The sequence below is a fragment of the Leptodactylus fuscus genome, chromosome 5, assembly GCF_031893055.1.
Source record: "Leptodactylus fuscus isolate aLepFus1 chromosome 5, aLepFus1.hap2, whole genome shotgun sequence".
NCBI lineage: Eukaryota > Metazoa > Chordata > Amphibia > Anura > Leptodactylidae > Leptodactylus > Leptodactylus fuscus.
In genome coordinates this window covers 129100551-129122192 of record NC_134269.1, presented here as the reverse complement: position 1 = coordinate 129122192, position 21642 = coordinate 129100551, and the positions used below count along the sequence as shown (strand labels likewise).

At 40.9% G+C, this 21642-nt stretch overlaps 1 protein-coding gene across 1 annotated transcript in view; it reads left to right on the top strand.

The window, feature by feature from the left end:
- Positions 1 to 21642, top strand: part of CPED1 (cadherin like and PC-esterase domain containing 1) — a 195081-nt gene that overhangs the window by 32804 nt on the left and 140635 nt on the right. Inside the window, exon 4 of the mRNA XM_075274232.1 lies at positions 20957 to 21032. Within this exon, the coding sequence (XP_075130333.1) occupies positions 20957 to 21032 (76 nt within the window). The remainder of the gene's footprint in view (positions 1 to 20956; positions 21033 to 21642) is intronic.

The following is a 21642-nucleotide window of genomic DNA, read 5'->3' as shown; positions in this document are numbered from 1 at the left end:
AGTACAGGCAGGAGCAACTCCATTCTGTGTTACATACAGAGACTGCCTGTCTCTGCCATAATGAACACAATTGAATTAGCTAGCCTGATAACTGGGAGAACAGAAGACGAGTTCAGAAATGAAAGCAGCTCCTCTCCCCTATCTGAGAGGAGGAAGGTCACGTGGTGTAGACACAGGAATAGCTAGAAAAACAGGCTTGCTCCAGTGCACTTAGCCCCTCCTCCCTCCCCCCTGAGAGCAGCAGATACATCACTTAACTTTTGAGCAGATAAGTCAGGGCTGTGGCCACAAAGAATTGAATAAAATAAGATAGTGGACAAACAAAGCAGTTTTGCTGAAGCAAAGTATTTAGGAAAAGTCTTAAATCCACATTAACAAGCAGTATAGATAGGATCCTTGTGATGGGACCACCCCTTTAAAGTACATTTACATGTAACAAGCTGCAGCCAAAAAGTGCTGAGGAAAAGACCGTGGTGGAAACGCATCACATTTTTTCATGGCACTTTTCAAAGAAAGTCCACAGAGTTTTCCTTAGTGGACTTTCTGTCCCTATTATACCTATAAGGAAAACTCCAGCATTTCTGTAGGTATAACTGGCATGCTGCAAATTACATAAATGTGATGGTTTTTGAAAATTGCAGCATTTCCGCTGCAGATATTTGTCTGAAATGTGTGGATAGGACTAGCCAGAATCCCACCCACTTTGCCGGTACTGTAGTGTTATTTGCTGCAGTGTTTTACATAACCCGCAAAGTGTACAGGATTCTGGCTAATCCCATCCACACATTTAAAAAAAAAATCTACAGTAGAAATACTGCGATTACAAAAAATACCACATTTTTATAACTCGCAACATGTCAATTACAGAAACACTGGCATTTTCCGTGTAGGTTTAATAAGGACAGAAAGTCTGTAGAGGAAAAATGGCACTGTGGAAAAAGACACATTGCATTTTTGCCATGATCTTGTCCGCAGAGCTTTGTGACTGTAACTTGCTTCATTCAATTCTATTAAATGAAAAGCACTCCATAATTTGTAGATGTCTTAGCCATGGTTCCCTCCTGCACCATTTGGATACACCGTCACATTGACTATTAAAAAATTACCCGATGATAAAGTTCTACATGTCTGACTTTTGTGTCCAGTAGTTTCAGTTTAAAACAACTGTCACCTGATGGATCCCATTATAGTCAATGGGGTCTGTTGAGCACTTTTGATGTCCGCTATTTTAGTGGTCCGTGGATCCATTGTTCCCTAATGGACCAGAACAACGGATACACTGACGCAGATGTGACTATTGCGTTAGCCAACTTCAACTTTTTGGAATCAACAATTTAGAACAATAACCTGGTTGTCGTCATACAAAGGTATAATCATACTATCTTGTGCCACTGCAAAGATGTAACAACACGTTGTAAATCTACCTCGGTCCAAGTGTTCATGAGAATGTTGAACATTCTCTCCATGAAGTCTGTTTAATTTTACATTTGTGAATTGTCTATAGCAAAGTAAATGTGAGACTAAAGGCAAGAGAAGTGACAGGCAGAATAATATGTAGTAGTTAAAAAGAGAAGGAGGGCTGGCAGCATTTAAGTAGTAACTGTGCAGAAGGAGTGTGGTGTCAAATATCCTGCATTATGTAACACAGTTACTACATCCAACATTCTGGACCACTCCTTGGAAAATAACCCCGCTGTTGGTTTTGTGTGATTATGAGCGTTACTGCAAAGTCATATACAGGCTAAGATGATCAAATTAGTGTTTTAGAAAAAGAAACTTTTATTACAAACTAAAATGTAAAGAGAATCCAAATGTAAAAGGGATAAAAGACTCAGGATACGTTCACTTTGTCCTCCCCCATCCTTCTCACAGACTTCAGAGAAAACCAGTATTGGATGGGAGGGAGACCACACTGCTCTTATTCTCATTAGTTACTACATTTAGTGTTTCCATATTAAACCTGATGTTTTATGTCTGCTCCTAGTAATTTCCATTTTCTATGTTAATGATCATGCCTTTCTGTTTATGAGCATGTCCACACAAGGCTGAAACAGCACAGATTTCACAGCACAAAATCTGCAGAGGCAAAAACCTCTATTCATTTTTAAAGGGATTCTATCACGTAGGAATAGCCTTAAGAAAAGCTATTCTTCTCCTACATTTAGAAGTCTTCTCCGCGCAGCAGTTCAGTAGATATTCTCGGTTTTCTTTGGTATGCAAATGATTTTACTCGCAGCACTGGGGGCATCATTTCTTTACTGCTTGAAAAATCTCCATTGCCACGTCATCTTCTTCGGGAATGCCTCTCCGCCGCGTTTTCTTCCGGCGCTGATCTTCTAAATCCTAGACATATGCAGTCGATTTTGCCATCGGACTTTGGGCAGTGCCAATTGCACATGTCTACGGCCATTTTCTTGTGGCCGCTTAAATGAGCGTACTGTGCATGCAGTTTTCTCGTGTAAGTGGCCACAAGAAAATGGCCGCAGACATGCCAAGTCAGCTCTGTCCGAAGTCCAATGGCAGAGTCAACTGCGCTCTGGATTTAGAAGGCCAGTGCTGGAAGAGGATGCAGCGGAGAGGCGTTCCAGAAGAAGATGACGTGGCGATCGAGATTTTTCAAGCAGCACTTGGGGACGCCCCCAGTGCTGTGAGAAAAATCATTTGGATACCGAAGAAAACTGGGAATATCTACCCAACGGTGGCGCGGAGAAGAATTCTAAAGGTAGGAGAAGAATAACCTTTCTTAAGGCTATTCCTACATGTTAAAAAAGGGATTCTAATGATAGAATCCCTTTCAGTAGAACATATAACGTAAACTGCAGTGTATTTGCTGCGGATTTCACCTTATAAGATAAGATAAGATAATCCTTTAATAGTCCCACCTTGGGGAAATTTCAGCGTGTTACAGCAGCATAGTAATACAGATACAGGATAATACAGAGTAATATGTTACAGACGTAGACACAGATAAGCTGAGAAGAGAAGATATACTAGGAGTCCATGGCAGCTAATGAAAAACAGAAGAGAAAGAGGAAGACCTCATGGTCATCCTCATAATCATTAGTTCTCTGTGCGGAGAGCTCTTCGTTTGGTCTGATGTAGATTATACAGCCTGGTCGCGGTTGGAAGGAAGGACCTGCGATAGCGCTCCTTCTCACACTTGGGGTGAAGCAGACGGTCGCTTACAGTGCTGCCAAGTCCCATCAGGGTCCCATACATGGGGTGGGATTTGTTCTCCCGCATGGAGGTCACCACAGACAGTATCCTTCTGTCACCCACCACCTGTACTGGGTCCAAGGGGCTCCCCAGGACAGAGCTGGCCCTCCTGATCAGCCTGTCAAGTCTATTTCTGTCCCTGGTTGATATACTGCTTCCCCAGCAGGCCACACCGAAAAAGATGGCTGAGGCAACCACAGAGTTGAAGAAGGCCCTAAGAAGTGTCCCCCGGACTCCGAAGGCCCTCAGCCTCCTGAGCAGGTAGAGTCTGCTGTGGCCCTTTCTGTGCAGTGCCTCCAGGTGATCAGCCCAGTCTAGTTTATTATTGAGGAGCACGCCCAGGTACTTATAGGTCCTGACTATCTCAATACATGTTCCTTGGATCTCCACCGGGGTCGGAGCACCTCTCCGTTTACTAAAGTCCACCACCATCTCCTTGGTCTTCCCAGCATTAATCCTGAGCTGGTTCTGCTGGCACCATTCAACAAAATCCCGGTTTAAGTCTCTGTATTCCCTATCATCGCCATCAGTGATAAGACCGACTATAGCAGAGTCATCGGAGTACTTCTGTAAGTAACAGCTGGATGAGTTGTGCCTGAAGTCAGCAGTGTACAGTGTGAAGAGGAATGGGGCAAGAACTGTACCTTGAGGTGCCCCCGTACTACAGATCACAGTGTCAGACACACAGTCCTGGGCTCTCACATACTGAGGGCGGTTTGTCAGGTAGTCTAGGATCCAGTTGGACAGGTGATGGTCCACACCACCAAGGTTCAGCTTCTCCCTCAGTAGCCCTGGCTGAATGGTGTTGAACGCACTGGAGAAATCAAAGAACATTCTTCTCACAGTGTTCCCGGGTTTCTCCAGGTGAGAGAGAGCTCTATGAAGAAGGTGGATGATGGCATCATCTACCCCAATGCCTGGCCGGTAGGCAAACTGGAGGGGGTCCAGAGCGAAGCTCACTAGGGGGCATAGGTGTGTCAGGACCAGTCTCTCTAGGACCTTCATCAGGTGGGATGTCAGTGCTACAGGTCGGTAGTCATTGTAGCCCATCGGGTTGGGTTTCTTTGGGACTGGTACCACGCAAGATGTTTTCCACAGTTGAGGTACCACCCCCAGCTTCAGGCTCATATTGTACATGTGCGTTATAATACCACACAGCTGGTCACTGCACATTTTAAGAACTCTTGCGCTTATACCATCTGGTCCCCCCGCTTTGTTCGCTCTAATGTTCTTCATTTCCTTACACACCTGAGACTCCTGCAGGATCAGATAGTCAGATTGCAGTTGACCGCAGGTCGGTGGGGTTGGTTGGTCTTGGTGTGTGAGGGGAGGGCGGTTGGCTGACATGCTGGTGGAGGGAGCATTTGCTTGGAGTCGAATCTATTGAAGAATAGATTAAGCTCGTTAAGCCACTTCCTGTCCCCTACTGTTCGGTGCCCTGTCTTTTGCTTGTGTCCTGAAATTGCCTTAAGGCTGTCCCACACCTCAGAGATTCTACCCTCCCCCATCTGTAGCTCCATCTTCCGTCTGTAGTTGGCTTTCCCTTCCCTGATCAATTGTCTCAGCTGTTTCTGAACCGCCCCCAGGCCATCTTTGTCCCCAGACCTAAAAATTCTCTTTTTTTGCTTGAGGAGAGTTTTAATCTCAGAGTTAATCCATGGTTTGTTATTGGAGAAACACCTCACCTTTCTAGTTGGTACCGTGCTGTCCATGCAGAAATTAATGTAGTCCGTTATGCAATGTGTGAGTCCCTCAATGTCCTCTGGAAATGAGTCTTGAAACACTTCCCATAAAGTTATATCAAAGCAGTCCCTTAGAGACTCGACACTTCCCTCTGACCAAATCTTCACGGTACGGGTAACCGCCGGTTCTCTGCGCACCAGTGGAATGTATGTGGGTCGCAGATGTACCAGGTTGTGATCTGATCTGCCTAGGGGTGGTAGGGCAGATGAGTTATATGCATCCCTTATGCATTACAAAGGGTGAGATCAACATAGAAAATGTGCAAAATAACTTCATATACCTCAGATTTCAGATCCACATTGGAGATCAATTAATGTACAGATTCTGAGGCAGATTTTTTTTTCTACAGTGTGTGTGTGAATAATGCAAAGTTCACAATAGCATCAGCTGTCCATTGTTCTGATCCCTCGGAGGGCAAGAACAATGGACAGGCAGACTGCTAAAATAGCAGTTACACTTTCTTATTTATTTATTTTTTCCTTGCTTAACATATTGTATACTGTAGGCAAGCGGAGGGAAATGTTGTGGAGGAAAGATGTCCCCCATTAAGGTGGCTCCTCTCCACTTGGTAATGGCTTGGATCCATGTCTAGCTTTTGGCTTTGGTTATGGACCCTGGGCCTGAAGCTCTAGTCCTGGATTTTGTACAGCAGCAATTGGAGCCTTTACCCCGTCCAGAGAGGAGGGTGGGGCTCACTCTCCTTCCTGCTGCTGTCAGTGTAACCTGTGGACCCAAACACTGTCTGTGTGGAGAACTAGAAGTGCCAGCTTGGTGAGTTTGTGGACTAGACTGCCTTGTGGCTGAATTAAGCCGTTTTGTTTTATGCTGCCTTCTGTTGACGAAAGCCATTTGTGTTTGAACTTTGTGAACTGCACCCAAATAAAAAGCACCAGTGTGAATTGGAAGACCACCCTCCATGTGTTTTTACTTGCCTGATAACCAGCTCCAAGGGCCCTAAGTTACAATGCCCATTGGTACATGTGCTGCAACTACAGGTTGTTTACGCTAGGTTCACACTAGCGTTCGATCTCTGTTCTGTGCATGCAGAAGACGGAAACCTGTCCGGGTCCGGCTGTGAGCGGCGGTGAGCGTTTTATGCTCTCCGCCGTGAAACTGTTTTTTTTTTTTTAAATAGGACACAGAGTACTGCATGTCCGACTCTGTGTCCGATTTAAAAAAAAAATCGGTTTTGCGGCGGAGAGCATAAAACGCTCACCGCCACTCATGGCCGGACATCTTTCAAGCCCATTCAAATGAATGGGTATGAAAGAGTCCTGCAGGTTTCCGTCTCCTGTCTCTGTTTTGTGCAGGAAACGGAAACCTGCAGAACGGAGACCGGGCGCAGATGTGAACGAGCCCTTACTGACATTTTTCTCTTTACAAAATTTGTCACAAAGTCTGGTGTCTACTGCTCTCATTTACACAACCGCCATTTAAAGGGATATCCTCAGAAAATGTCATATGCTGTTTTCTTTTTTTCTTTGACAATGCTTATAAAATTCTCTCAATATAACAGTTTTCACGTTAGTCACTAGAAAACCCACAATAGGTTAACATTTCCTGTTTTCTTCCACTCACTTGTCAGCTTTGCAGTGTAGAGAGAGACCAGGTCAGAGGTTGGAGGATTTGATGACAGCTCAATTGTACTGCTGGAGGGGAGAAAGAGGCATTATAGGAATACTATATATTATACACACACATTAGGCTCTGCATGCATCTTCTCCTCTGTCATACCTATCAGGAAGGAGGCTGTATACTATCACTGCCTGGAAAGGACAGCAGTTGATCTTAGTCATAGCTGTGGCTTAGAGCAAGTTCTGCAGAAATAGCATCAGAGAATGTTCCTTCATAGTGCTGGACATCTCGTAAACACCTTGTATTCCTTGGTTTCTGTCCCAACCTTCTTGAGTCATGTGGAAGGTCCTGGAGGTTATTTACTACATTGGAAACATAGTAGAATGTTGTCCCATAGTGTCCTAATCGATGACATTTCTCTGTAAATGAACTTTCTTTTATCACAAATGCCATAAAGTGCCCTAAGTTTCACAAACCTTTTTAAGCATATACCACAAGAATACACACTGTTCTCCCACCTAGTAGTCAGCTGCTCTATTCCTAGCGTGTTTTCATTAGGATTGTCTTAGAGGTAATGAAAACATGAAATATATTACTTTATTGTACACTAATGGAAAGCATGGAAGAAAACACTCTTCAAACTGTCACCTATTATAAATGCAACTTGCTTAATAGAACTAGTACAGACATCTGCTTTACTGAAGCCCTACTATTTTTATATGTCTGTTCTGTTGTACGACATGTTCTGCAGAACAATATTAACTCTCTTCTCCAATGCTATTAACACTGACTTGGGGGATTCATGCTTGAAAGAGGGACATTTAACCCTATCGGAGAGTTGGCACTAGTGTTACCAACCAACTATCATTTCTTTGACGGTACATAAACAGTGAAAACTTTTGTCAAAAAATAAGTTATCTTAAAGGGAGTCTGTCATCAGTAATTTCTTATAAACATAATCCCAGTACCTTGTAGAGGAGAGTGTACAGTTTATGTATATATGTCTCTGTTATTCAGCTTTGGAGCCCCATTTTCATGGAAACTGCTGTTTTAGTCATTTGCAAATGAGGAAAAAGTGTTTAGGAAGTGCTGGGGAATCTAGTGCTGAGACCAAAGCCTAGGCCAACTAAGGGTATGTTCACACATCAGTATTCCATCAGTCCGTTTGAATTCAGCTTGAGACTTTAAAACGGACTAATACACATACTGATTGTATACTGACACCTTTTTATGCTGATAGCAAAGGCTCTCCATCCCCTAGAGGACAGATAAGGGGATTAAAAGTAGCAATTGTAAACAGAGTAGAGATAAGTAGATATAATAAATGTCATTATCTCATATAATAAATGCCTTATCTCTACTCTGTTTACAATTTTCTACTTTTAATCCCCTTATCTGTCCTCTAGGGGATGGACAGTAAAAGGTGTCAGTATGCAATCAGTATGTACATCAGTCTGTTTTAAAGTCTCAAACTGAATTCATATGGACGGATGGCATACTGATGTGTGAACATACCCTTAGACACATAAATAGACAATTTACATGACAATGGGGCTGCAACGCTGAGTGACAAGGACATATATGGAAACTGTACAGTCACCTCTAGGTACTGGAATCAGTCCTATATCCAATTTACTAATGACAGAATCACTTCTGACTGTTATTACAAATTGAAGTAAAAAAAAAAAAGTACAAAATGCAGGCTGGCAGCTTTGATAGACACTAATGCAAGTGTGTACTCTGTATGGCTTTAATGTATATGGATATCTTCTGTAGAATAGTGGACATCTCTCAATAATGTCCTGTCAAAGATAAGGCAATGAACATAAAAGCAAAGTTTACTTTTATACCAACAATTGCCACAGTGTGAAATCTTATCACAAAGCACAAAAAGTCATTGAAAAGCCATTGAAAAAGTCAAGATAATGTTCTGTGCCACAGTGTGGATACATAACACAATGTGTGAAGTTAATTGCTATTACTTCTGTACTTCTTGTCTAGATGGGGTGGTCTTCTGAAAGCTGTGGTCATTGGATGGATTTCACTGTATTCAATGCCTTCACAGTCAGAGCTTTCATTCAGTGAGGCTAACGCAAGTTTGGGTAATGCCAATTTCATGGCAATCCATGCCATTTACCATGCCACATATTAGAATTGTGATACTCCATCTTTAACTATATTGGTCAACTATCCAGGGTTAATAGATATTCAGCACAATAGATGGTCCTACTTACCAACATACATGCTGCTCCCCCATTGCACTGATTCTGAAGATTTTCTAGGCTGCCTGGGAGCTGGAAGTCTTCTAGTTTGGCCCCGCTGACCACATGAATGATCCTACATTACTCCTCCTGCTTGTCTTTAGGGTAAAGTAAAGACAGTCATGTGATCTAAAGCCATAGGATAATCAGAGGAGCCAAACTAGCCCCCAGGGTAGTGCTAAAAAACCCTCAGAATTAGCAATGGGGGAGCAGTATGTTTATTGGTAAGTACGACAACCTACTGCAGGGAACATACTGCAAGTACATTTGATTATGTGCATCGCCCCTTTAAATTGTGAACTGATTTGTGGATACCCAGTTATGTTTTATATGCCGAATCAAGCCCTCAAGTATAAAACATAATGCTATTTGTATAAAACATACAGTAACTTAGTAAACTATCATGTGAGCCAGTTATCATAGCACAGTGTTCCTAGCAGGATAATAGGTCAATTCATAAGTAATTCCTTGTTGGGGCTGTGTGTCCCATAAACATAATTCCATGAATTTCAGTCACAGGACAGGAAGCCAGAAGTGTTGTTATTCAGGTCAATCAATAAGGGAACATTATTTTCATTCAGAGGAGCAAGATCAGAAATCCATCTTTTCTTTGTTATTACAGGATAGGATTTACAGACCTAGATCACTGACAGGGCTAGTCAATTTCACACTGACATTCTGAATGTATCCTAAACTGTTTTGTCTCAGTGGGAATAGAACAAATAACTTTTGAAATATTAAACTAAATATGAAGAGAGAACGTTTAGACCATGCAGGATGTTTTTGTATCCCAAATAATATAGTCCATTAAAGGATTTCTAGTTTTCATAGTTGCATTTGGAATGAGTACTGCTCTCCTGGGATTTTGCCATACAATATTCTCTATAGTAGTTAACACTGAGCATACTAAAGAACATCCAGTTGGCTGCAAGTCCTAACAGTGAAAATATAGAGAGGTCAATACAGAATGATTGCCATATTCTTACTGGCAGAAAAGCAACACTAACTGAAATACACTAATGTCCAATGGTACTCAACGGAGCGTCTCTAAATGACCAGCATGTCAAACCTGGCTGAAGACGGGGGGCCCCACATTGCGAACATGCAGCGTTTTGGAACATTTTCCCTCTGCAGACTTTCTGCTTCTATTATACCTGTACAGAAAATATCAGCGTTTCCATAGGTATGATTGACATGCTGTGATTTACATTAACTGCAAAGTGGATGGAATGCTGTTTAACTCCATCCACATAAGCACTTTTGCACATCGCAGCATGTCAATTATACCTACGGAAACGTTGGCATTTTCTGTACAGGTATAATAGAAGCAATAGAAACTAGAAACTTCTATAACAGAAATTTGATTTATTAATGTCATCTAAAAGTTATATATAAAAATAAAAATGTTTCTCTGTTAGTATTTATTTGGTTCAAAACTAGTTCCTGCAAAAGATCAGTAAGGCTGCCATGGAGACTACAGGTAATAATCCTATATGCTCATAAAATACACTATTCTCCTATTCACCCATACAGATTGTACATGGGAATGTGCAATATATAATGGTCAAGGGTCACATGTAAACAGTGTAGTATTAATAATGTAGTTGTTACAGATCAGAGCATGTGAGATACCTCTACAAGAATCATTCCATAATTGGATTCAGATATTTTCCCAAGCCATTTAAACTATCCCATATAGGGTTGTGGCAGTAAAAGAGACACTACTGTCAAAACACGATGATAGAAGAGCTGTTGTATACTCAATGATCATAGGTTGTTCCCATAGCACCTATGTGTTAGGTGTATGTTAGCACCATATGTCCAAAGTCTCTACAGGTATTGTCTCTAACATCACCCTAAGCTATCCTAAAATGGACGCCCACACCATAGGCCAAGCCCCAGTACACATTAATCAGTAACACGTAAAGGGGAAAGGAGAAGGGAAAACACAGCCTACTGATCCAAGTTAGCAATGGTCATACAATAAAGTGAAGTGCATCTCCTAAAGATATAACCATGGCCAGGGCTCCCTTACCCGAGGCTACTGGCCTAGCGCCACACCAACAGGGTCTGGTAGGCCTGTCAAAGTCTAAGGAGTGCACAAGACCAATTAGCCAAGAGCTGATAACAGACACTAATCTTGCTAGTCTGTCATAGTTCTAATTCATGGCCCAACGCTTTTTCATCTACAAGACACATCAGGGGCTAATATTTTAAATGCCAAAGTGGGTCAAGAATCCCATCTTAATAAATGCATAAACACTTGGTAGCTTGACCGCAGCTGACCGCTCTGATAATGGCGGCCTAATGCTGTGTGGGGTCCCCTCACTGTTTATATCACACAGTATCTGTTTTATAGTAGATGTGATATTAGCTCAGTCTGTAATAACATTGCACGGTCACTATAAAACAGATCCTTCGCGATGTAAATAGTGAACATTAATTGTTCAAAGGTACTAAATGCAGATAGCTTTACATTTCATTGCAAAGTTGTTTGTATTATTGAAATCTCTGTAAAATCCCATTCACACGGCTGTAATTTGAGGGTCTGTAACTGTCCGTAATTGTGGATTTTCAGTGTATTAAGTTTAAATTGTCGTGTTGGCACTTCACAATAAATTTAGTGGGTTTTGGGTTGCAGTTTGGGCACTCAGTCTCTAAAAGGTTCACCATCAATGTCCTAGGGCTACCTGAGTATCAGAAGAATGTGTTATTACCTGTAAAAGGTGACTTATTACAGATGTTTTGCGTCTGTACCTATAATGACATCTAGAGCTAGCTGTTTAGTAACATCTGTCATAGTCTGAAAAGTATCTTCCCAACAAGTTGCTCAATTTTAGATGCCTATTATGCAGTATTATTGTCTATGGTTGGTATATGACCTTAGTGTGCATTATATACCTATGTGTGCTACCATGTGACCATTATTTTTGCACCAATGCCTTACTTGAATATATCTTGGCTAACATAGGGGTATGCGATTTATCTGTAGGGTTATTTACAATATCCCCTCCCACATTTCTTCTTAATCTCATTTCATGATATTTGTTACTGTTATTCAGTTGTTTTGCTTGTCAGGATTGTCTCGACACAATACCAAGTTTTTCACATCTGACAATTTACTGACATCTACATGGTGCTGATTATATGGTACAGCTATATCACAGGGTCTTGTATTTTGTCATTTCATTTACCTGCTACAATGCCTATGATTTATGTACTACTATGTGGTATACTGTCTAGGTTATTGAGTACCCTGGTTTAATAATATACAGTGTTCTTATTTCTATTGTGGAGGTTGACAGTTTCCCTTTGCTACCTTTAATCGGCTTGTAAGTAGACAGTCTTTTTTTTTTTTTTTTTTTTTTTATGTAGATTGTGAGCCCCTATCAGTATGTCTTTGGAGTATGGGATGGAAATCCACGCAAACACAGGGAGAACATACAAACTCCTTGCAGATGGTTTTTTGCCCTTGGCAGGATTTGAACCAAGGACTCCAGCACTGCAAGGATACAGTGCTAACCACTGAGCCACCGTGTGGCCCCATAAGTAGACAGCCTTGAGGATGTGTTCCTAAGTAGTTGTTAGCAGTGGCGTAACTAGGAATGGCGGGGCCCCATGGCAAACCTTTGACATGGGGCCCCCGACTGATGCCGAAGACCCCGACCAACACCCCCCCTGCATTCCTGCGCGCACTATTATGCCCCATAGTTGCTCCTGCACAGCAATATACCCAATAGTGGCCCCTTCACTCAGTATTATGCACCATAGTGACCCCATCATCCAGTATTATGCTCCATTGTGGACACCCATTAACAAGAGACTGAGAGGGGGATACAAACATAAACCCTGTTACTTACCTATCCCTGTGCTCCCTGCTGTCGGGTATCTTCAATGACATCAGGGACGTCATGTGACCGGGGGCCTGCGTCGCGACGTATAAGGATGCAGGCCCAGTTCTTGTCTGAGACGTCACAAAAGTAGGCCCTAAAGCCTTCGCGGAGCGTAGAGAGGTAAGTAACACTGTTTATGTTCGCTTACCTCTCCCGGGCCTCCGATTATTATACTCGGGGGTCTGAAAAGACCCCTGAGTATAATAATGATGTTTGCGGGGCCCGCAGTGAGAGGCCCCCTTGAATGTATATGATGAGGGGGCACATGGTGTCACTGTCCCCAGGAGTTTATATTAATTATTTATTTCAATAAATTTAATCTAATTTGGTTTGGTCTTCTTTTATTATCCCCCTATTTCTTGAGGTAATTCTACAAGATGGTGCTTACCAGTTGGGGTTAAGCAAGGTCAGCTGTGCCCTTGGCATGAGTAGGTTCTAGAAGTTTCTTTCTTGATAATCTGCCCAGTAACGGCCTAGCAGCGGATTGCCAGATGTTTCAGCCCAGCAACGAGCTTATCAGCTGATTGGACAGCTGTTTGTGAAAGGCGGGAAATTTGAAGATAAAAGACTGCTCAGCTGGTAGCTCTGTGACAGTTCCTGAGGAGACCAGCTGGAGGAAGTCAACGCCCACCTATCTACTATGGAGGAACTATTGAAGAAGCTAATGGAGAGAGCTGAATCTGCTGGCGGAGAAGAATGGCTCCAGAGTTGCCTCTCACAGCCGGAGACAAGTGGGACATTGCGCAGCCAAGCCGAAGTACTTACCTTGTCGGATGTCGGGAGCGGAGGAGAAAGACAGCCTGCTGTCTCTGCCGGCGAAATTTCAATGCCGGCGAAGAGAAGCCGACGGAGCCGCGTGGCCTATACCCTGCCCACTGACGTCAGGCGGGGTTCAGCGAGTGCAGGCAGCCGGATCAGGGGAGAGCAGCGTGTGGAGCCCGGATGGAGGGAGAGACCGCAGCTGCAGCAGGAGAGCGGCGGTTGCCGCGAAGACGCCGCCCTGGAGCCCAGCAGACCCCAAAGCAGTAGAGGTCAGAGGAGCATGGCGGGGGGGAGCACGGGGTGGTCACGGGACACACAACGGCGGCATGATAGCCCATGTCCCCCCGGGCACCCTTATTAGGGTATCTCGGGTGAGAGACAGGGAAGGAGCTATAGCCTGGGATCACAACATCATTCTGAGTTGTGGTAGCTGCCGGTTGTAGATGTACCTGCCCCCCTTGCGTCCCCTGCTGCGGTGCAGAAGACAAGTTTACAGCACAGAGATGGATCCGGTGCCACTGATGACAGCTTTCAAAATCCACATCAATCCTCTGGTATAGGCCAGGAGGCCGCAACGGCTGGTGAGAACATCCATGTCAAGTCTGTGTTGAGATTTAATGCAGTTAATTAACAATTTTGCTAGTGCTTCTAAAGCATCTTCTATATCAGAGGCTTGGATTAAGCCTTCTAGTGTGATTAGCAATGTTTGTAGTGATGCGAATGTTAACCCGGTTATTGAAAAAGGGTCAGGAGTATCTGAAACTTGTGTGAAGGAAGCAATGGCTTGTGAAATTTCCCCGCTTGGCTATCATTTGAATATTTCTGTGAAAGAGCGGATCTGGAAATTAGAATTTGTTGAATTATTGTCATTGCTTCCTTCCGCAAAGGAAACATTAGTTAAGGTTGATAATAAAAAAATAAATAAATAAATAAAATTAAAAAAAAAAAAAGATGAAAGAAAGCGAGTTGCATCGCGTTCTTTCCACAATTGGTTGCAGGCCTTCTGCATATACGCTGCGGTACTAATAAAAAAAAAATAAAAAAAAATCCAAATTTATGTTCAGGGCTGTTCCAACATATAGTTATAATTCTAGAAGCTTACAGAAATTTTGGAGGGATGGCCTGGTTTACATATGTTGAATTATTTCATCAAAAAATAGCAGTGTACCCCTCCCTAAAATGGGGTGTAAAAGATGTTGGATTATGGTTGAATCTCATGTTACCGCAGCGGAATGCTCCAGTAAGGCAATCTACTCCTACTCAACCTACCATGTGGAAAGGAGTATGTTTTGCTTTTAATGAATCTTCATGTAGATGGTTTAATAATTGTAGGTACCGTCATGAATGTTCCTTTTGTGGCGGTGCCCACCTCATGTCAAAATGCTTTAGAAAGAATGCACTGTCAGGACAACAGCAGCCTAGTACAAAGGAGTTCTGATAATTTTAAGTCTGTTAATTTACATAAGCAAGTAGTGGCTAAGAAAATTGAAAAAGAATTAGAGTCAGGTAGGATAGCAGGCCCATTTTTGGACCCACCTTTCCTTAACTTTAGAATTTCCCCTTTGGGTATCGTTCCTAAGAAAGAACCTGGGTAATTTAGATTAATACACCACTTGTCCTACCCCAGGCATCATTCTCTGAATGATGAATTATTAAAAGAAGAATGTACAGTTGAATATGCTTCTTTTGTTGATGCATTGGTATTGTTAAGGAGATGCAGGCATGGGGCCTGGCTTGCAAAGGCGGATATTAAGTCTGCTTTTTGCTTGCTGCCAGTACACCCGAAAGGTTTTAATTCGTTAGGTTTTCAGTTCGATGGTAGGTATTATTTCGACAAGTGTCTTCCTATGGGATTTAGTAGGTCATGTAGTTATTTTGAAGCTTTTTCTTCATTTTTGCATTGGGTAGAGGAGAAAGAAGCGGGTAATGTTAATATTGTTCATTATCTTGATGATTTCTTGTTTGTAAGTAGTTCGGATTCTGATGGTTGTAGTTTGTTATTGTCTAAGTTTTTATAGATTTGTAATTGTTTTGGAATCCCGATTGCAGGTGAAAAGACTGTGTTACCTTGTTTGTCATTAGAATTTTTAGGAATAGTTATTGACTCAGAAAAAAAATGGAATTTCATTTACCCATAGAGAAAATTGTTAAGATGAAAGCATTGCTGGTTGATTTTTTAGCTAGAGCTAAAGTCACACTAAAAGAGTTGCAATCGCTCCTAGGTTTGTTAAATTTTGCTGGGCGAGTAATTCCGATCGGTAGAGTTTTTTGTAAACGTTTATACAGAGCTACGTGTGGTTTACAGTCACCACAGTCACACATCAGATTGACTAGAAGTCTAAAAGAGGATTTAAATCTATGGCTAGAGTTTCTTTCACATTATAACGGTTCTGATTGTTGGCAGTCAGAGTTCATTGAGTCAGATGCATTTCAATTATTTACTGATGCAGCTGGTGGAATTGGGTATGGAGCTTTTTGTCAGGGCCAGTGGTCAGCGGAGCATTGGCCTAAGGTTTGGTTTGAGAATGAAATTGTGAAGAACATTGTTTTACTGGAATTATTCCCTGTAGTAGTAGCAGTAGTTATATGGGGTTCAGTTTTCCAAAATAAAAGAATTTTATTGTATTCAGATAATCAAGGAGTGGTATTTGCTATCAACACACTCTCTTCTAAGTCAGAAATGGTGGTTAAATTGTTACGGCTTTTAGTTTTGTGTTGCTTGAAGTTTAACGTGTGGATTAAAGCGAGATATGTAGCAGGGAGAAATAATGTTATAGCCGATTCCTTATCTTATTTGCAGCTAGATCAATTTTTTACCCTGGTACCGAATGCAGAGAGATTTGGGATTCCGTGTCCAGTACATCTTTGGGACCTTATTTGAGATTGATTGGTGAGAATTTAAGAGCATCCATTGCACCGAGAACATGGGCTGATTACTCGGCTGCATGGAAAGACTGGATTTAATTTTGTAATTCAATAAGAGTTAATTGCCTAGCAACTAATGTAGCCTTAGTATTGATTTTTATCTGTGATCTTATGCAAAAAGGTTTATCAAGTGCATCAATTCAGAAGCAATTAGCTGGAATATCATTCTTTCTGAAGTTGTCAGGTAATCCACCTTTAGCTCCCCAATTTTGGTGAAACAAATGTTGAAGGGGCATCACAGAATGGTACCTCCTCAACCAAGAAGAATGCCAATATCAATTGTATTATTAGAGAAATTATGGGAAGTGTTAGAAGTGATCTGTTTTAATCAATTTGAGTTATCTTTATTTAGAACTGCTTTTACAGTTGCCTTTTTTGCAGCGTTGCGGATTTCGGAGTTGGTGGCAGAAAACAGCTGTTCTAAATCAGGTTTGGATATAAAAGATGTTCAATTGGATGATAACATATTGACAATTTTCTTGCTCAGGTCCAAAACTGATCAATTGGCAAAGGGTTGTTTTATTCAATTATATGGATTGCAGCAGAGGAATATTTGTCCCATTGCTACTGTAGCAAAGTGGTTAGTAACAAGACCCAATACGGTTGGTAACTTTTTGCTACATGTAAATCTTAAGCCGTTAACAAAGTTTCAATTCAACTCTGTCCTTAGAAAATGTTTATGTCAGTTGGGTTTGCAACATTTTAAAATCTCAGCTCATTCTTTCAGGATTGGAGCTGCTACTGAAGCAGCAAGAATGGGTCTAGATGATGCTATAATAAAAAAGATTGGCAGATGGGAATCACATCGTTTTAAGCTGTACATAAGACCTGAATTATTGTTGTTGTAACTGGTTTTGCTTTATTCTAGGTGATCCATTAATAATTTGGCTAATTGGTCATTCTTTTATTTATTGTGCCCTGAAGAGAGCGCAAGTGAGAAATTACAAGGAGAATTTATCATTTGATTTAAATACTGTGAGAATTTTCTGGAAAGGCATCCGTGGTATGATGTGGAAGTCCTTGATTAGCGAAGTTAGAAAGTTAAGTTTTTATGGCCAAATCCTCATGTAATTAATATTCATTTAGGTGGGAATGATATTGGCAAAGTTAATACATTGGATCTTATGTCAGAAATGAAAAGAGATTTGGCATTCTTAAAATGCTTATATCCTGATGTTATTTTGGTTTTCTCTGAAGTTAGTTCCCAGGTTAGTTTGGAACAATAGTGCAACTAATTTTTTGGATAGAATTAGAAAGCGGTTAAACAGATCCATGTCTAAATACTTACCTTGTTTAGGTGGTTTTTCCTATCGCCACATTGATTTAGAAGGTTTTATTTCAGGGTTTTATAGGAAAGATGGTGTTCATTTAATGATGCTGGTAAAGATATTTTTAATGTAGGGTTACAAAATATGATTGAAAATGGGCTGTTGGTATTTGGGGGGGGGGGCCTTGACTAGTTAGTCAAGGCCATGTGGGGGTTTTAGTCGCCCAGCTATCGCTGGGAGGACTGTAAGTTTACTGTATTGTTATTTGGTTTTATGGTATTTTGGTTCTAATTATTTATTTAATATTTATAAAGTTTGAAGTTTTAATGATGATTTAATTATTTATTTATTGTTGGATTGGTAACCCCATAAATAAAACACCACGGCCATTTATCTTCCATTAAAAAGTTGTTGTGTTTTTATTTCATTGATTTGAAGTTTAAAGTTAATTTAATGAAGGTTGTTTTTTCCTGTGGGTCATGTGACACCATGAGAGGCCCCCTTGAATGTATATGATGAGGGGGCACATGGTGTCACTGTCCCCAGGAGTTTATATTAATTATTTATTTCAATAAATTTAATCTAATTTGGTTTGGTCTTCTTTTATTATCCCCCTATTTCTTGAGGTAATTCTACAAGATGGTGCTTACCAGTTGGGGTTAAGCAAGGTCAGCTGTGCCCTTGGCATGAGTAGGTTCTAGAAGTTTCTTTCTTGATAATCTGCCCAGTAACGGCCTAGCAGCGGATTGCCAGATGTTTCTGCCCAGCAACGAGCTTATCAGCTGATTGGACAGCTGTTTGTGAAAGGCGGGAAATTTGAAGATAAAAGACTGCTCAGCTGGTATCTCTGTGACAGTTCCTGAGGAGACCAGCTGGAGGAAGTCAACGCCCACCCGCCCGCCCAATATGTCAATTATGGACTGTCGTGGAGTTTTATTAGTGGGGGTTTTAGTCGCCCAGTTATCGCTGGGAGGACTGTAAGTTTACTGTATTGTTATTTGGTTTTATGGTATTTTGGTTCTAATTATTTATTTAATATTTATAAAGTTTGAAGTTTTAATGATGATTTAATTATTTATTTATTGTTGGATTGGTAACCCCATAAATAAAACACCACGGCCATTTATCTTCCATTAAAAAGTTGTTGTGTTTTTATTTCATTGATTTGAAGTTTAAAGTTAATTTAATGAAGGTTGTTTTTTCCTGTGGGTCATGTGACACCATGTCACTTACTGATCCCGGCCCCTGCCAGGATCGGTAAATAAGTAGGGCCCGTTACCGGCTGGAGTAACTCCATCCGGTAATGGCCTATTAAAAAAAAAAAAAAAAAAGCCTCCGCTGCTTCCCCGGTAGTTAAGCCACTGGTTGTTAGGATGGTGTGGGCATGCTTGCGCCTATTAGCTGAGTCTATCCTGCCATGCTGCTGCAGTTTTCCAGGATTCTGTATCAAGTTGTTGTTAGAAAACTGGTTACATTAACTAGTGCATGTAACTGCCCAGCAGCAGCAGCAGCATAGTGAATCGACATCTCTGGGGTCCTAACTCTATCGATGCCACTATGAAGAACTCTGTTGCTCTTCAGTCAGATGATATGTCAAGGGTTATGCCAGGTAGGAATTCTCTTTGTATACTGCTGAATCTTCTTCCCTCTAACCCAAAATAGAAATACACATTGAAGAGTGCTTGGAATCTATAGTTTCTATAAGCGTGACTGGCAGCAACACCATTTATTTTGATATTTATTGTGGCCTTTTTATGCTTTGCCATACACATTAAGCTACCTGGAGGGGGAGTCTGGAAAATATTTGGGTGATGATCATTTACTGATATTTTGTTTCTTGTTATTGTTCTACACTATTTTGTGTGTTATTTCCCTTTACAAACTACTCCGGGTTTGCTGAACTCTGTTTCTACAGAGGTAAAGGCATCAGCTTAGGGACTTGATTGTATGTATTGGATTTCTGTATTAAAGTATCGATTGACTATTTATGGTTTGTGAGTATTGCCAAGTGAGGTTATCCGGGGGCAGCCAATGGGAAAACCAGGTGCAGAAGTACACACTGCAAGCTAAGTATAATAGTAGTATTGAATAGTGTCCATGGTCTTGAAACATGCCCAGGAGAGAGCAATGAATTCTGGGCCAAATGTTCTCACATATTCTGACAGAACTCTGCAGAAATCCCATATTTTATTTATCATATTTCAGTCTAGTACATCATATATTATTTAGCAAACAAAAGAACATATGTAGAAAGTTGGACCTGATGACATAACTTCCTTATCATTTACCCTATTGTCACAATTAATACATCACAAAATTTACACATTCTGTAACACTGTAAAGTCTTATACAATAAGGTAGAGAAGTATTGAAGGAGAAAGCAAGGAGCCTTTAGGTAACAACAGTAAAAGGGATGTCTACGATTGTTAAAAGCAAGGAGTGGGAAAAAATAATTACCGGTATTAGTCAACGGGTAAATCCTCCACTGCTCGATGCTGCTTGTTGTTGGTCCCGCCGGTCTATGAGTTGTGATTAGATGCTTTGGTAATGTGTATGTGATATTTGTAATCTCTGTAGGACCCTCTAGGACCACTGGGGCAGTGAGAGGGTTTATTAGTTGAGTAAAACATCATTCACGTGTCAGCGATATCTCTCCATGTATTGAACCGCATCTATGTCTTCAGACCGTCATACCGAAATCGAACATAAGCATGCACTAGTTTTGCCGATTCTTCAGAAAAACACTCTTGTTTTTTGGACAAAATATATCACAAGATTCCTTTCTGTTTTACAAAGACCATTACTAGAAGATACTTTGGGAATGGCATTGTTTTACTTTAATTGCAAAGAGGATGGGATTCTTGCTAATAACACATTGCAGAAAATAATTTACAGCGTAAATGCTGTGATTTGAGATACTTTTGTGTTTTTGTAAATCATATGTCAATTATACCTATGGAAACACCGGCAGTTTCTGTATAAGTATAATGGAACCATAATGTCCACAGAGGAAAACTGTACAGACTTTCTTTGAAAAGCGTTGCAGAAAAAAGCGCAATGCGTTTCCGACACAGTTTTTCCTGCAGTGCTTTTGGCTGTGGCATGCTACATAGTCTTATTCTTAACAAATGCAATTGTTTCCCTCTTTTCTTCATTTATATTATATATTGATGTAATAAGGAGTTATAAGAATGGTAAGTGAAGGATCACAAGCTGGTAACAATAAGGAACTGGACAGGCATTATATATAGATTGTATATAACTAGTCTATAATTCTACTGGTTTTGAAACATAGATATTTTATATTTTGCAGGTGAACGTACTGCCACAAATACAGCAGATATTATGTATAAAAGATGAGATTTGTCAGCTGGCTACTCGCTTCCCAGGTATACAGCAACATAAAAGACTTTTCTTTCTCATTTCTACTGTTTGTATTATTCAATGAAACTTAAGGCTGAAGCCCCACGTTGCAAAAACACAGCGTATTATAGCACCTACAAAGTGGATGGATTGTGGCTAATCCCATCCACACATTCACAGAAAAAATCTGCAGCTGAAAGCCTGTGTTTTTAAAATGTTTGTGTTTTTGAAAATGGCAGCATGTCTGTTCTACCTGTGCTTTTTGTATAGGTACAATAGGGACAGAAAGTCCACAGAGGTAAACTCTGAAAATGCAATGAAAAATGCTGCAGAAAAAAATCTGATACATTTCCACTGTGTTTTATTACACAGAGTATTTTTGCTGCGTTTCGCTATGTGGGGCCTTAGCCTAAAATGACTTAGAAGCTTCTCTTTCCTCTGTTTCAAATATGTACCAAAACAGAATATAATGTACTTGAAAGCAATTCAGTAAAGGATTCATGTACTTCATGTCAGTTTCATTTCATACATTAATTCAATACAATACAAATGTGCTTTATTAGTGTTACCGAAGAAAAAAAAACATTTGGTGTTTCCAAAGCAGAGAATGGTTGGGAGGGGGTGGGTATGGGGTGT